Source organism: Falco cherrug, chromosome Z, assembly GCF_023634085.1.
Source record: "Falco cherrug isolate bFalChe1 chromosome Z, bFalChe1.pri, whole genome shotgun sequence".
NCBI lineage: Eukaryota > Metazoa > Chordata > Aves > Falconiformes > Falconidae > Falco > Falco cherrug.
Window position 1 is genome coordinate 59999487 of NC_073720.1, and position 18232 is coordinate 60017718.

Here is an 18232-nt window from a genome sequence, read left to right on the forward strand (position 1 = left end):
TTACCCAGGGGAGTAATAAAGTCTGCTCAGGAGGCCCAGAGAAGGGCAAAAGTGATGGTAGAAAACATGTAATGCTCCAGCACTTGGTTGATGTAATTCCTTACTCTTCTAAGTATTTGAAAGAGCTATGAACACATTAAATAAAAGTGAAGAGCAGAGCAGCCAGGCTTTATATCAGCCAGGTCACGGCAGTTACAGCTCTAGACAGTCAGTTGTTATGCCCACTGCATTCTTCACACTCCCAATCATCCTCCTCACTGCTTGCCCCACCTCTGGAAACATTCAAGGTCAGGTTGGACAGGGCTCTGAGCAACCTCATCTAGCTGGAGATGTCCCTGCTCATTGCAGGGGGTTGGACTAGATGACCTTTAAAGGTCCCTTCCAACCCAAACCATTCTATGATTCTATGTAAGGTAGGTACAAATAGCTCCCAAAATAAAGACGTAATTAATTGAAGAAAAATGTAGCCTAAAAGAACCAATTAAAATGATGAAAATCTTTAATTTTATTTAGGTATAATTGTACGGACACGTGTATATACAAATACAGATCTTACGGGGCAGGGATTTGGGGTGGTTTTTGTTTTTTTGTGTGTGTGGGGTTTTGTTCTTTTAAACATTTTCTTTTAAGTTCATATAATGTAAGCATTTCAAAAACAGCACTCAATGAGTAAGTGCAAAGAAACTGCAAAGCAGGGCAGTACAAGCACAGGACCACACTGAGCTGGACTTTCATACCCAGATGCATACACAATGAGTGTCTTCAATGGGGTGTCAAGAGTAAGCATGGAAAGCGGATTTCGCAGACTCATGGGTAACCTCCAACATGCCAGCATCTATTAAACTGTACAGACAATGGCAGCAAGCCTATTGTAGGGAGATTTGTCTCACATCCGAGAAGCTCGAGGGCAAATGCATGGGAAAAACTCAGTGATGCCAGACCAGAAACAGATCTGCCCATTCACAGCTCCAAATTAAAAAAAGGAGGAGGGTGGGAGAGGAGGAAGGGCAAGAAGAGGGAAGCGTGGAGGGTTGTACATTAAAACTGGTGATTACAAAATCCAAGTGTAATGAAAGGAGGGGAAGAGTTAACTCTAAGCCTCTGAAAACAACTGAACCATTGCTCTCAGAAGGCAATGGATTAAGTTCAGTTTTGAGGGCTAGGGATGGGAATCAACACGTACAAATACAACCATTTTCCTTCCAAAGTTATATAGGAAAGGAAACAATCTACCCATCTACTCTCAGTATCTCCCAAATTTGTTTCTAGTTCTTTTGGAACCAGGTACATACATATATCGCACATGACACTGGCAAGATCCTTTCTAGAAAAAACTATTCCTGGAAACAAAAGCAGAAGGAAAACAGGAAGAAAAAAATTAAAGAAAAAATAAAGAAAAAAAAATAACAGAAGAGCTGTTATATCCCCAAAGCCTTTTTAGAAACAAACATGATACAAAAGAACAAAAACTAACACAGAAACCACAGGGCTCCAACATCAGACCTTTAAACACTGAGGACAAAACATTGATCATCAAAAGTCATGTTGTTCCAGGTCTTGACATTGTGAAGTCTTGCAATAGATGAATGATTTTCAAAGATGAGTTCTGTATGCTGCAGTGTCATGGCCACTTGTCTCTCAGTTCTCAGCCATGATCACACTTGATGCTTCAAAGCTCTGTCTTGTAATCAACACGTGATTTTAATATCCTGAAAGTCTATTGTTCTCACTTACAAAAGACAAATTAATACTTTATTATCAAACACTATATACAACAGAGGTTGCTAATAATACAGAATTTAAAGAACATAGCTTTACTTGTCTTTCCTCACCATCCAAGTAAGTACAGTACAAAACAATATTCTAAACTAACACGAAATGTTACCTTGTCTATTAAAGGATACATAGTATCCACTAAACCCACCGATCCCTATTTTCCCTGCTTCGCATTGCAGTGCCCTTGGCAGCCAGGAGTGCAGCTCATGGCAGTAAGTAAGCCACCTAGGCTGAGGGAGAACCAGTCCCTCAGACTTAAGCTGGGGAAGATAAACGGGAAGGGTGCAGAAATCCTCTTAATTTGCACCAATATCTGCATTTAAACCATCCAGAGATTTGCAATGCAACACAAAGCCCATCAGCATTTATGCACTTGGTATGATTGGGATTGCCTGATGCCATCAACCATCAAACTGACAGTGTCTAGTACACTCCCAGCCACACCACCTGGTTTTGTGGCTGCCTTGCAGCTGCCTCATGTGTGTTGTCCCTTAGCTGCTCAGGACGGCTCTGTGATAAAACAAAGGGGTGAATTTCACCAGGAGTAAGACTAGTGAAAATCCTTTTCTGTGGATAAACATACATCTTGAACTCCAACACCATCCAGGGACAAAGGATGAAAAATGAAGTCACCACTTCTACATTAAATTGGCACTATCGATATGACTGCCTGCAATTGCTAAAAGTCATTTTGATATGGTTACCAATCACACAATAGTATCTGTACTTTTGGTTAAAAATCCATTTGATAAGGTGCATTTTGATGAATCTCACCTCATCCAAAGCTTTTTAATTCCTTCCTACAGGAAGTATTACTGTGTGTACCAAGCACATCCACATTAAACAGAGAAAAGTACCAGACAGCCTGCAATGAGATGTTGACTTCCCTCATTGTTTAGACTGTGTGCACTTCACACTACAGGAAATTTCCTGCATTCCTCCTGTAAGCACAAGCCCTGCATTAATGACCATGGTGTATGACATCAGGCAAGCCCAGATCATAGTTTAGCATGCACAAACCTCCCTTTACACCTTAAAATCACTTCCCCCTTTCCTCCTTGTTTGAATAGCGGGCTGCTTCAACTTCTGGAAAGCTTTTCATCATTAAAAAAAAGCTCACAAAGTGCTGTCCGTTAATGGTATCACTGAGTTTTGTTATGGCAGCGTTTTTCTTCAGAATTAATTCGGAAAATCCTTGTTTGGCTTGAATGCGCTCCATGTTTAATTTCACATTTAATGTAATTATCACAGTTTTTGTTAGAAAAGCTCTGCTTCAGTCTTCGTCTGATATTTCCCTAGCTATGCTTAGCAGTCCAAATTTCATAGCAGCCTAGCCAAAAAACACCCCAAGGCTTGCACTTCCTGGCAAATGACTTGTAAAAGTTCTATGTTAGCCAAGGCTTAGATTCCTTAAACAGGGTCACTCCTAATTCCACCAAACAAGACAGTCCCATTTCCTAATTGCATCAAGGGTTACCACTTCTCTCACATGTTTAAATAGGACAAGCATATATACTCACTCTCAGCATAAAGTATATCTAAATAATGTATTTTCTATTCTAGTGGATTTTTAAAAAAATATTTTGTTAAGTCTTTGGGAGCCCATCTAGTTTATCTCTGGCTGATAAACACATTTCCTCTACTCTTCAAACTGTGCTGGAAGGGGAAAAGATAAGAAAATCAACACTTGAATTCATATTCCACACTTCTTTCCCCCCCCCCCCCCCCCCAACCAAACAATGCTACTAGACTGTCCTGGATATTTTTCTACATATGGTTTATTCCCATGACTGAGGAACTTGCAGGAGAGACAAATCAAGAGCACACTGGAGATCCTGTGTCCTAAACATATTTCCTCTGGCCACTGACATCCTCTCTCAGTATGTATTAACACCCAGAGCAGCATCCAAGGCTATCAGCTACTAAGTCAGCGCTGGGGAAGGTCACTTTATTCTCAAAAGTGCCTCTGCATTTCAAGAAAAAAATTGTAGCACCACGGTGATTTGTTTTAAAATAAAATAATCCGGTGTGCATTATCCCCTTAAAACGAAATAACAGAGGCACTCACACCCCCAGTGAAGTTTCCTAAACCTGACCTTGCCTGCTGTGTGCTAACATTCCTAAATACTAACTTCTTCCTCTCACCGAAGACAGCATTTCTACTCATGAGCACAAACTCTACTGTCAAAGAATGTTTCAAAACAGTCCTGTAAGAAACATCCCATTTCCCTTTCAGAAGCCTGTTCATTTAGAAACTCCTGGAGGAAATGGTGTTATATCTATTCTTAATATTTCCCTTCCAGTCCTGACATGGTGACACGATGCCTTGCATGATCATCTTACAGTGCTGAATGAGAAGGCATAAATGTTGTATCAGAGAGAAAAATTCTCTCAGGCTTTCATTCACTTTCATTATCCTTCACTGACTATGTCTGCCACTATTCCTTGTCCACATGGATGACACAGTGAGCTAACAGAGGTGACTTCTTAAAGGAGAATGCAGAGGAGAATAAGAATCACTAGTGTCACTATTATAGTTTGGCATTTTCATTTGGAGTCCTTTTATTTATATGGAGGGGTTAAGAAAGTCATAGGGTAGGTAGGGATGGGTGCTGAAGCTAGTTATCCCCTTCAAATTTTTGCTGAGTTCAGGCTAAAAGGGAGAAGAAAAGGGAAAAGGGAAAAATAACAATTTGACATCTGCAAAAACAATAAAGTCCCTTTCCTGGGATGAGCAGTTAGGTGGATCTTTGATGTTCCAAGACCCTGATATTTTCTGCGACAGGTTGCCGGAGCATACTGTGCTATAATATCAAAAGCATTGCCAGGAGGAACAATAGAGTTGCCAAAAGCCGGCTGGGTATCCTTGGTGTCTGTGCCGCATTCTCACCACGGGATGGCTCGGCTGACTCATGTACGGTATCATCTGTTCAAACAGAAAGCATACATTCCAATGAGATTTTGCATCCTTAATAAACTCTCACTGAGCCGACAACTGTAAGTAGATTTCAGTGCCTTTATGAAATAGGGCAATGAACCTTGTGCTGTCATTGACTTTCACAAGCGTGTAATACCTCATTATGTAACCAACTTGGGGCCAAGTCCTGCATTTCTTACTGGCAAAACTCCCACTGAAGACCAGAGGAGCAGAAAGTAAGTCTGATTTCAGCAGATTGAGGAATGAAAGATTCCTCTTCTAATAAAAGACTGTAGCTTTAGCTTTGGATGGCTCATTAGATAGCAATGTCAATAGGGAGGCAGCTAAATAAAAACACCCAGTTTTCAAAAAGGCTTGAAGAAAGAGTAGCATGTGCTCAGAATTAATTTCACAGTTAATCCCCTTACTGAGTTACAGATTTTGGCTCCTGAATTTGAAATGACAGCCTGTAAGCCCAAGCATAAGTTCCACTTCCACACATAAAATTTCCACTGAAGTATACTGCATCTGGGGATGCACAGGGCTAAGGGCAGTCTCCCTTTCTTGAAAAAAAATTTTAAAGGCTAACACGTTGCAATCTCTGATTTTACAGAATACATACTCAATCTGGAAAACCTCATAGGTTAGAGACTATCTTTTATGGAACAAAAAAATGCAGATTTACAAATATGCTGCTAAAACTAATGAAAAATGAATCAGCTGATTTGGGAAAAAAATGTGCTTATACATTAGTGGCAGAAGAGAACACAGCAGCAAATACTAAAGTTATGATACCAAATAAAGCTTTTAGTTTTTGTAAACTGAAGATCAGCTTTAAAGCCACAGCTTGTAACATAAAAAAAGGCAGGCAAAATCAAATTCACCATCAGTGTTGTTACAGGTGTGGTTTTTTTCTCTTCAAAGCCATCCATATCCACAGCTATCTAACTTGGCTATTTTAAAAGTAATCTGTCTGAGGCTTGCCACAAAAAGCCAGCTGTGGGTTTGAATTTTCTTAGTACTAAATGAATGAAACAAGCTAAACCTTTTTAGAAAGTGTGAAGTGGCTTCAGAAGGTATTCATAAGTTATTTTAGAGTGCCTAAGTTTCCAGGAAAATTAATAGTATCTCACTACTTAGTTTAATAAGCTTCCCCATTTTATGAGAGATGTTGATGTATCTATGATATATCTGTCACGTAGCTCCCATCTCAACAAAATGCACTGCCAGGATTACACTGGGTGAGAGCGGTGCAATTCCAATTAAAGGCACTAAGGGAAGCAGGAGTCAGGACACTGGGATCACCATGCCACACTGGTATAAAGCCTTTCATGTTACTTAGCTTTAGCTAGAAGCAAGCTCCCTCCCCTTCATACCCTTGACACCTAGCACAAAAGCAGGTAGAGCACTTAGCATCATTTAGGTTAATAGGCTCTTCAGCTCTAGTTCAGTTACACAGCAAGGTGCACGGTAAACTGGATTAGCAATTTATCCTGTTTTTTTCCAGCACTAATTGATGCTACAATTACATCAAGCTTATCAACAGGTCTTCAGTGCTGCTCAAGGTAAAAGTATGAAAAACGAGTGCTGATCAGCTTTAAATATGTTCACATTTGTAAGAAAGAGACATTATCACATGAAAGTCTCACTGACGTCTGTGGAAAAGACTGGCTGGATTTACTTTGGTTACAGTTCCTCACCATGCACAGCCAGGAGACCCTCCCAGGCACTTGGGCCCTGAACAAGGCCCTAATATTCTTCCTCCAGAATTACTCCAAAGGCATCTAAAAATTTCAGTGAATGTTGGCTCCTGAAAAGTGCCAGCTCCAGTGGTTGTCAGTACAAAAAGCTGTTTCACATTTCACTTCTGAGCTACACTCTAGTACTTTGGTAACACCACAATGAGAATAAAGTACTTCACAAGAGCAGCTTTCCAATTAAATCATACTCTAAAATGTTACAGGGAAAAATATCCCTGTTCTAACTGTCAGCTCTACCTCCTTTCATATAGAGTCAGCTCTTCCCAGTTTGGAAACATTTACTCACTGCTGATGAACTAAAACTACAGAAGAGAATGATGTGCATTGCTTTCTACCTCTTGCATCATCAATAAAATTGCAAATAACTCTGAATTTGCAACATTGAATGTCAACAGTTTTGTCCTAATTACCTCCATGAGTCAGCATTAAAACACAGTAGGGCAGAACTAGTTTAGAGCAGTAATAAATCCTCATTCTCTTTGACTATCAGATACTGCCACGACTAGAACACTGGTTACTGCTGAAAAAATTCAACAAAAAAGCCCTAAACTAAACAGATTACTTCTCTTAAATGAAAAATACGGAGGTCTTCTATGATGTCATTTTTATAGAGCCATTCTTGACAGAAGAACTAATTTGCATGTAACATTAAAGGGTTTCTTTCAAGAAATCATCTGAGTTTTCTCCCAGCTCAGTCCCAAGGTTTCTGAACTTGTATATTAGAGCACACAATTAATCTGTGGTTCTTAAAGTCACTTTACAAATATGATTTTCCTTGGAGGTGCACAGTTGTAATGTTGCACAACCTTTAATGCTTGGGGAAAAGGTTTTGCTTTATTTTAAACACTGAAGGCAAGTGATGAAGAGGACAAAATTCCTGAGTAAAATTTGGAAGGTCACTGCTAATGACTGGGAATGCCAGTAGTAATTAGGAAAAGAATTAATTTGAGAGCTATGAATTTTTGAGATCACATGCTTCAGGTATAATTTTGCCCGACAGGCACAGCTGCAATTTTTGTTTAGGGACTTTTTATTTTTATTGTTAAGGAGGAAGAGAAGGGGAGGATAGGGATAGGAATAGGGCCAATTACTGTCAACACCTCTGAAACAAGTGTGTGGTCTCTATAGACCAGTTTCCTACAAATTCCCAAACAAATCCAGTGAAATTACAAGGGTTCAAAGATCACGCAAAGGGTGATTTTTAAAAGAAAGGTGACAGTAAATAATCCACTGAACATTACCCTCCTGCCTCTCAACTCTTCTGTCTACTGTGGAAGAAGACAGTGGCAGGCTAGGGGAGAGCACAGAAGCAGAAGATGCACATCAGAGGCAGGTAAATTAGTACATGGCACAGATCACATGCAACAAGATCCAACGAGGCAGTGGCAGAAAAGTGTGACAGCAGCTGGCAGATCTGGGAATAGCTGTTTATCTAATGGTGACTGGTCCAAATAATAATGCAAATATACACTGATGTCAGGAGTAGAAATTTTTGGTTTCAAATCTTCTCATTAAAGCTATTATTTCCTCCTGGTAACAGAACCAATATTTCATCTTAGACAGCAGGATGTTCTTTGTATGATATTGGTTCCATGTTTTGCCTGCTGCTTTCTAACGATATGCTTTTGTGATGGTGCTAGTTAGGTATAACCATTCAGTGGGAAGTGAGCAGCACTGCTGAAAAGAAATGCTCAGCAAGTTCACTAAAAGCAGGCTTTTATTACTCAGATGATCTCTTTGGTAAACCAGTAACAGGAGAAATACACATTAATAAGCCCATGTTCACCACATCACAAAATGTAAAAAAGTGCACTGAGTTTCTAGATTCATGGGTTATCTAAAGATAGGGAAAGATCATCCCAATGTCTTCTGTAGAAGAACACTGTTAATAAAAGTACAAATGTACCTAATGTAAATGCACTCTCCTTGCATTTAGATTTGCTAAGAGAACACCTTCAATTCTCAAAAAAAACCCCACTTCTAAGAGAGTTCTGAAAATCCTCTTAAAGAAGAAGAATAAAATCTATCGCATATTCATAGGTAAATAACTGGGTAACTTGTGAAAGCCTTATTGATACTTCTGTATAAATAATGACTTTCAGTTGAAGGAACTGCAAATAATAAAGAGCAAAAAAATAGTATGTTGTTTCATACCAAAGGGGAAGTCTCTTTCAAATAGCATAAGAGAAAAAAAAAAAACAACTATCTCGGCAATCTGTTCTTAAGGGTATGTGCTAAATGGTATGTGATTTTTTTCTGGTATAATTTGTTAATTTAACTGTGTGTTTTAATTATTGAGACTTGAATACAACACTGTATACGCAGCGTAGGTACACATAAAACAAACCGGTATTACTACTATTGCAAATACTTCTCCTATATACCTGCCTAATTTTAGTGTTATAAGCTATCCCATTGAAGTTGGTGGGATTAATCACACCCCTAGAATTAAACATGCTTCTATTTGTCATAAACCTGAGCCATACAAACAATACATTTTCTACATAGTGACACATCAGCTTGATTGATGGTGGAAGTTGATCTAACTTTGCCCTGGGCAGATGAGGGGTTTTACATTGCAAGCATTATTCTTATTCTCATTCTTAAAACAGTGTTTTGCAAAAAAAGATACACATCCCCCCCCCAAACTTCAGTTTGCTTTAATAAAAACAGAATAGGAATTTTTATATATAAATATGTGTGTATATATATATTTCTATTTATATTTTTATATGTGTGTATATATAGACCTCAGAGTGTGTGTGTGTCAGCTGCATGCCTGTGTCATGCACCAGCAGTAAACAAGCAGTAGTTCAGATAGTCTTTTGAAACTAGATGAATTGTGCCCATCGACTCTATTTCTAGAACTTTGGGCCCAGTTACTAAGTAGAGTGTTTTTCCAACATGCTGAGTGTTTGATTTGGAAGGGCCAGTAATTTCAGGATGCTGGTGAAAACTTTACACTGGCACACCCTGTATTTTATTAAACCACATCATCCCAAAAACAAATAAAGCAATACTGTTCCTCCCCGGCATTAATAAAGGATACAGAAAATATATCATAAGTGATACTAGCACTGCTAGAAATGTGCAAAAGCTGAGCAGTTGTACCATACAAAGCATGCAGAGAGAAGAGGAAAAAAAGTACTGAAGCATCAGAGGGGTACACAAATTCATTAGAAGAGATTCTCTAAGCATACTAACCTGCTGGTTCTAACGAATTTTCTACTTTGTCGTTAACATCAAAAACACGATCATGAACACCTATAGTTTTCATACAGCTGTCTATAACAAAAATAGAGATAACAGCCAAATATGTTAGTAAGACACCCTTACAACTCCCCACTTTCCTTTTTTCTATCTATTTACTATATATAATTAAGCATATTTATATTTTAAAGTTTGTGGCACTTGTCCAAATGCCAGTATAGTCTTGCATTTGTACAACAGTTTAAGAAACAACAAGTTAGCAACTGCCATGTATTTAAAACAAAGTTTTATGAAAAATGGTAAGAAAATACGATGAAAATCATAACACAAATGTTGCTGTACAGAACAGATACACAAGATTTAACAGTTAAAAAAAAAGATTTACTGCTGTTTACCAGACCACGCAATAAAGCATGCACTACAAAGCCACCCTTGAAAGCTTTATCGGAAGAACTTACTTGCTGGTCGCACAAAGACCTTAAGCTTTAGACAGGATCTCCTTCCATTATCTGGGATCGCAGAAGCTGTAAATGGGGAAGAAGGAAAGACAAGTGGACGAGTAAGTGAGTGAGAATGGAAATCATCTTCTGTGCTAAAATGAAATATCCCTTATTCTTCCTTCATCTGAAGGGCTGGACATATTATACAGCCTCTGCATGTAAAGTCTCCAGGAGCACAAAGTAGCTTTGCTGTGCTGCAGTGGGTTTGCATGGCAAGGTTTTGGTAGTGGGGGAGCTACAGAAGTGGCTTCCATGAGAAGGTGCCAAGAGGTTTCCCCCATGTCCAATGGAGCCAACACCAGTCGGCTCCAAGATGGATCCACCGCTGGCCCATCAGCGATGGTGGTGGTGCCTCTGGGATAGCACATCAAGAAGGGGGAAAAAAATAATATCTGCACTAGTGGAAGACAGGAGTGAGACCATGTGAGAGCAACAACTCTGCAGACCCACAGGCCAACAAAGAAGGAGGTCAGGAGGTGCTCCCAGCACCAGAGCAGAGATTCCCCTGCAGCCCGTGGTGAGGCAGGCTGTGCCTCTCAGCCCATGGAGGGGCACATACCCACACTGCAGCTCATGGCAGACCCCACGCCAGAGCAGGGGGATGCCTGAAGGAGGATGTGACCTGTGGGAAGCCCATGCTGGAGCCGGTTTGCTGGCAGGACTTGTGACTCCATGGGGGACCCATGCTGGAGCAGTTTGTTCCTAAGGGACTGCACCCTGTGAAGGGACCCAGCCAGGAGCAGTGGGTGAAGAACTGCAGCCCAGGCAAAGGACCCACATTGGAGCTCATGGAGAACTGTCTCCCATGGGAGGGACCCCACGCTGGAGCAGGGGAAGAGTGTGAGGAGGAAGGAGTGGCAGGGACAGCATGTGATGAACTGAACGTAACCCCCATTCTCAGTCCCCCTGTGCCGCTTGGGGGAGGAGGTAGAGAAACAGGAATTAAGCCGGGGAAGAAGGGAGGGTTGGGGGCAAGGTGGTTTTTTTTTTCTGATGTGAATGGTAATATATTTTAACTAATTTCCCCAAGTCAAGTCTTTTTTGCCTGTGACGGTAATTGCTGAGTGATCTCCCTGTCCTTATCTCGACCCATAAACCTTTCATTATATTTCCTCTCCCCTGTCCAGTTGAGGAGGGGAGTGATAGAGCCACTTTGGTGGGCACCTGGCATCCAACCACCACATATGCAAAAGCAGGGGAAGAACTGCAGATTTTATTCTAACCCCTTTTTTGATTCTTTTACATTGAAGAAGTGAAGCACGTGGTATTTTCAATGTTTCATTATCTCCTTTCACCTTTCCACACCTTTTTCTCAAGAGGTTGTTTAATACAGTTTCTGCTGTAATGCAGATGTCTACTCTGAAAAATTACACTTCAGAATAATTAAGATCACTTAGAGAAAAGCTAGTCTTGAAACACTAGGCCATAGGCTTCAGCAACACAAAAAGGGATGAAAAAACAAAATCACATGGAAGGTGACAATGCTAAAAACAGAACTATGTATATAGTCCCACAAAAGCAGAAATACACACCATTAAAGTCTATAGCAAAGTCAGCCTCCATAAGCTCCAATACATCTGCCTTTGCTGAGAAAATACCTGCTTCAGTAAAAACATGATTCCTTATGTTACATAACAGATCAAAACCAGCTTATTCCTTCTTTCTGCTCTCCCCCATCATTTCCCATTCAAAGTATTCCATTTTAAGAGTACCTACTGTATCAGAAGAAAAAGAGTAAGTGAAAACAACATGGCTAGCACTAATGCTAAAGATCATACACATAGGATTAGTGTCACCACCTAGTTATTTCCCAGGAACAAGTGCTGCTGTGCAAACTTCCTTTTTAGAATGGTGCTTGCCTCAAAATCCATGACCATAGGGAAACCAGACCGCCTGCCACCACAGACTGGACTCCCTAGTGTATTGTCTGCCAGTCTGAACATACTGGTAACCTTCACCAACATCTGCAATTTTGAAATTGCACATTGCCCTGCCATTCAACATGCATGCTGGCAACCAAGCAACTTGACTTGGGCATGCAGACTTTCCATTGCAAAAGACGATTTGCATACACTTTTTTTTTTACCCTTCCAAAAATCATCCAAGCTATAGCTGAAAAATATTGCCTGGAGCACTGCAAAGTAATTTTTATTTCATTGCATAGTCTCCTCCATCGTTCAAAAAGCTATGTATTAGAGCAGAACAAGTTCCATTTTGTGGCAAATGGCAACTATTGGAAGCTGTCTTGATTTACAAAAGATGATTGGGCCAGCAAGATATTAGTTTGTTCTGTTTTTCATGTTCCATAAATTTTTATTAATTCTGTCCCTGTTTGTGACAAATAACTAAAACGTGTTGTACACAGACATATGAATGCACACTCTGTCTTCATGCTCAGCTCACACTTGAAGCGCTCCTCAACTAACTTGAAATAAATTCCCTTAGTCTTTGATGATGTGTTTCCAAGGCAGGCGTCAGCTTTTTCCTAAAAAGAACCAGCAAACTCCGTACAAACACAAAAAAAGGAGCAAATTAAAGAGTCCAATACAGCTAATGCTGTGGTTCTGCACCTGTTGGTAAGTGCTTGAAAAATTGTTTCCTTCTTTTAATCAAAAGACAAAAGTGTGCAGAAATGATGCTCCCCCTTCACAATGACAAGCAGTTAAGAAGTGTTAACAGCTGGCTTTGCTATAGGCTTTTACTAAATCAAAGTCAACAAAACTCCCTCTACTAACATTTACAGTAACTGGTGTGTTATTTAGGGCGCAATATTTGCACTCTGTGGTTACAGTCAGGAAATTGTGTCCTTTCTGTGGCCCTCATTGAATATATGCAACTGGCTAAATGCTTTGCTCAGCGTAAACAGACAGTTGTAGATTTCTCAAAAGATAAGAATACTATAGTCATTACCACATTACTAGCATAAAGGTGGAAGTAACATTTGCAACATTAGCCAAAATGTCCCTACAGTAATTTTATCACTAATGGATTTTTCCTGCTCAGAAGTTATTTCAGAAGTGCTCACGACACACATTTTTTTAAAGGCAAGTTCTAGCTTTGATGCCTACATGCTTTTGTTTATGTCCATAAAATAAGCATGTTTTGCTCACTGCTGTTTACTAGAATAGTCTGTTAGTCAGTGACTAACTAGCTATAACAGCTAGTGATTGGCCATGTTGTTTGGAAGAAAAATATTAAAATCTCTTCCCTGCTTAAATCTTTTTCCACCAGTCCTCACATGGGTTTGTAACTATAGACTATCTAATGAACTGCAGTCCTACTGCAACCACAGCACTTGCATTTCAGTCATCATCCCAGAAACTGACACTGTTTTAGCAATAAGTATGAAAAAGTGGGGCTTTTTTCCTTTCCAAGGAAATTATGTACTGTCAATGTCTGCAGTAAACCCAGAAGGATTCCTCTTTAATCAGTGTTTTACTCCTTCTGAAGGAATAATAATGAATAATAATAAAACAAAATATCATGAAAAACTATTCTCTCACATCTGCCTCAACAACCAAGACCAAGGTGATGAAGGGATATGCTATAACCTTTGGCCTTCCTGAGAAATTAAGAACTGCTTGCCAAGAAGCATGACTGCAATAAATTTGGCTTTTTATTTCCTTTTCTTTGCCTCTCTCTCTCTCTCCCTTCTTCTTTTCATCTTAAAAGAAAAAACACAGACCAGTTGAAGTTTTTGCCTTAAGACCGGATGTATCACCCACAGGGAAGAGTCAGGTTGGCTCATATCATTTGTCCTCCTCTCACACACGTCACAGTTACTTTGTCAGTATTGTTCTGTTCTCTTTTCTGTCTTCTTTATTCTGCAATATTTTGAACAATATCCTATGAAAACCATGCCTGTTGAACTAAGATGTCCAGGATATGACAGCAACAGCTGGAATATTTTTTTTAACCCTCTAGCTCAAGGTATTTTTTCTCCAAATGTTCAGCACATAACACATGCTTTCTACTATGGAAAGCCAAGAGCCCTCATTAAATCTGGGGTTTTTTGTAAGTTAATGCCTCAAAGCTTGAACTAAAGTTGAAGTTTTTAAGTCCTACTCTTCTACATTAAAGTAGCTTTAATGGCAAACCCTTGCTAAAGAGGACAAACTCCAAATCAGGGTGGTACGTTTGACAGTAGTTGACTAAGAGCTACAAAGAAACACCAAATGACCAAAGCAATACAGTAGAAAGGATACACTGCACATATAAACATTTACTAAGAATGAATGCTAAATATGTTTTTTCTGGAGCAGCCATAATGCTGCAGCTGTGAGCTAACAAAAGCTAGGCTTACATGAAAAATTGTGGGATCAGTTTAAGCCAAAGCTCTCCTATCAAACTGACTGCAACTGGAAAAATTCAGGTCTTGACTTCAGGACCTAAGGGTAGGGAAGTGCTTTAGCAGAAGAAAGTTCAGTGATTTTAAGTTGTTTTCCTTTCAGGAAAGATGGGTTTCCAATGCAGCAGAGTCTGGCAAACTCTCTGACACTCTCTTGCATGCTTGCAAGAGAGCAACATTGCTGAACGCTGGAAAAACAGAAAGAGAACAGCTCGCTGTCAGATGGGATCTGTTCTAGTTGCTCCCCAGGTAAACCAACTGTTCCTGTTGCTACATTCCACTGAAATTAGCTACAGTATATGAAAAGATGTCCTTTCTAGGTGGTGCAAAGAGAAATTTCATTCTCCTTTCTGCACAAAACCAGGTGAGCCCCTAAGGCTTTGGTATAAGGCTTTTCTACTTGTCCATTTTAAAGGTGGTACTAGCTATAAAATAGAGGCCAGTTCTAAAAGTAGGAAGCCTCTGATGCTAATGGAACCTGTCCCATGCAACACTTTCCATTTCAAAAGCCAAAATTCCCAAGGGAAAAAAAAAAAAACCAACCCTGAAACCTTGCTGCACAGCAAAAAGAAACTTCTGGAAAAAAAGATCCCTTATAAGGAGCAAAGGAGGTTATATCCTCTCTTTTTTCCCATGAATGATATTAGAATAAAAAAGGTCTAACTGGTTTAGTTCATGTCAGGATGAATCACAATGAAAATCAGAGGGGGGACTCCGTAGTGTTGCTGGTTTGAGCTGCTGGTTCCTGTATGTCATTACAATTCCTGTGACACTTCACTTCTCCCCTCCCCTATTTCACCTTTACCAGCAACTTCATGACAATCTCCTGAGTCTCTCTTTTAAAGAACATGTTACAGACTTCATGGTTGCATAAAGACTTGGCATTAGAAGGAAGTACATACTAAAATCCCTCTGAAATGAAAAGATATATATGAAAACACCTCAATTATTATAAAAATAACTGGTTTGGTCTCTCTTTTTTTTTTTTTTTTTTTTCTCCCAATAAGACAAATCCACGGTTCAGGAGACATTCAAGTAATGATCTCCGTGTTCTTGAGATGAAAATTTCACCTCTTTTAGTTGAATTAGAAAAAAAACCACAAACCACCCATGCAATGAACTAATGCACATAGGACTAGATCCAAGCTGGATCAAAAAAATGGCCCATAAAGACAAATCATATGACAAAACTGAACCAATTCTGGTTACCATTTTTATACCCTGTAAGGAAAGGGAGTGAAGAAAATTATTCTTTCCTCATCTAAAGCCAAACCATAAATATCTCAGTATTTGCTAGCTATATTTAAATATTGGGGAAAAAAAGAAATCCTGCTCCCTTCATCCCACTACTAAACAGTCCTCTGCTAGAAAACACATGGCACATTCTTAATATATTAGATATAAATAACAGGTTAGGTCCTTCCTCAGTCTGAAATGGCTTAGAGGAGTTATTCAGTGACTGCAGGAAGCCCCAAATAGAGAACAAGAAGTAACATACACAGAAAACAGTGTGTGTGGGGGGGTTTCCCCAACAGTTTTGCAGTTGCATTTACTATGTTGAATCCCAAAAACTCCTTAAAGGAGTCATCAAGATATGGCCCAATCAACTTACAAAGTAAGCTAATTAAAAAGTAAATACACAAAAAAGGTATTAAAATTTCAAAAGTAACTTGGTTATGAGGACCTGCTAGTCATGTGACAAAAGCAGTAATTAAGTATTCCCTTTCCTGAGACAGGCAGCAGTTCGGCTGGCAACTGAGGCTCAGTTCCTAACCTAAGAGCAAGTTATTAGGCTGCCGCATACAAAATCTGTCTCAACCATCCTATTTACTGATATTCACATGTAATCAGTAGCTTCCTCTCCTTGCTTCCTCACTCATTCTTAGCTTTCTAATTACAGCATTGCACCTTTTCCTAAAACGCAAGTCCTGGTATAGAAAAAAAGAAATAATACATGCAATTCAAATCCTCATTCAGGACTACAAATATTTTTAATATTCAAAGCACAATCCGCTATGGGCCCTATTAGACAGCAAAACTGGAACCGTTCAGTGTACAAATAGTGCTGCCTTTATCTAAGTCACTCAGACTTGGTTTTAGAATGAGGGGACACTGGTAAAGAAGCGTCCTTTCCTCACATGGAAACCCAACACCCCTCACTGCATCTTCTCGTGGCCCTGATATAACATGCTGCAGACGTTCTGCAGATAATAATTGTCTTACTACTTTGTATTTCAAGTTTCTTTGAGTATTCTCTGAAGCAGTGCTCATTAAACACTGCAGACACAAGTCTGTTCTCACTATTTTTTTTTAACTGAATTGAATGTTTTCTTCTGCTTTCTGCTAAGATGCCCTGCAAAAAACTTCTTGTAGAGAAGGTCTGACAAATGACACCAAGATCTCACCTCAGTTCACTGCAGATCTACTACTACCAGCACCCTTTCTGTGTTACACAAATTCTGGCACTGGTAAGTGCTTCACAACCACAAGCACTTAAGAGAACTACTTCGGAAGCCAATAGGGAATTAATTTTGAACTTATCCCTAGCACACTAAATTGAGATGCCACATGCATTTAGCTGGAGTAAACACCTAACACTTGCTGCCCAGTTAAAAGGGTTGCATGTGTAACTTCTGTAATCACCTGAGAAACACCTCAAAAAGAGAACCTGCAGCAACCCCACACACAGGACACTGTGTGTTGTAAACCAGAAACTCAATGTTTATGCAGTCCTCCCACTCTCCCAGTCTTGCAAGTTACAATCTCTTCAGGAGAAAATATTTATAGCTGTGATTTGCCTCTAGCCCTTTCAGGCACAATACCACTCCCATTAGTCAAATGCAATATCCAGGTAACCTTATACAACCTGCAAATCATAATTCCACCAACGTGAAGTGTTTCAGCATCCAATATCTTCTGTCAGCTACAGAGCTTTAGAAAGTTTTATTTTTAAGAACAGTCATCTGCTTCTTTCTTTGTAAAGAAATCAGTATGTGTGAGAGCATTAAAAATGCAGTTTTCCATTATGTTTGCCACAGGCAATATTTCTCGATTTGTGCAAGTCAAAAGAAAAAAATAGCCTATTAGTTGTTAGAAGAGCTGAGCCTTTCCCTTGTAGGTTTTCGTGTGATTTACCATACAGCACAAATGTATGCAAATTAGCCAGGTAAATGCAGGATTAGTTATTAATATTCTTCTCAGACTTTAGATAGAAAAAAGTTACAAATTTGCATAAATGTTACAACTGAAAAAGTCTGCTAGAATTTAATAAAACACTCCTTTGTGCACATACATGAAGTAAGATCCATATCTAAGGACAACAAAGTGGTCTTCAAAATTATTAATCAAAAAAAGAAGCTACCTGAAATTATTTACTCATAATTTTATCCTTGTAAATGTTAATAAAAAATTAAAAATAGATAAATACTGGTCCAATGGAAACTCCAGCTTCTACCAATACTTGAGTTTAATTTGAAAGAGTCTTTGCATGTCTGCTCTTTCATTCCAACATACCAGCAAAAGTTTTGTTCTGGTAGCATAAACATGACTCTATTCTGAGAAAATTGAAATATTGAATATCCATGACTTATTCATTCCTCAGACCTAATAATTAAGCACACTTCCTCAGTAAATCATAATTGAGCTTATTTGTATCTTTGCTACTGCTGAGTCTACCATGTGTCTATATTTAGTCATCACCAAGATGAGACCACACAAAAAA

General features: G+C 39.2%; 1 protein-coding gene across 1 annotated transcript in view; it reads right to left on the reverse strand.

The window, feature by feature from the left end:
* Positions 1-481: 481 nt before the first annotated feature.
* EFNA5 (ephrin A5) overlaps positions 482-18232 on the reverse strand; it is a 214744-nt gene continuing 196993 nt past the window's right edge. The window contains exons 4-6 of the mRNA XM_055699591.1: positions 10122-10187; positions 9658-9738; positions 482-4702 (exon numbers count right to left, since the gene is read on the reverse strand). Of these exons, the coding sequence (XP_055555566.1) occupies positions 4581-4702; positions 9658-9738; positions 10122-10187 (269 nt within the window). The 3' untranslated portion in view covers positions 482-4580. The remainder of the gene's footprint in view (positions 4703-9657; positions 9739-10121; positions 10188-18232) is intronic.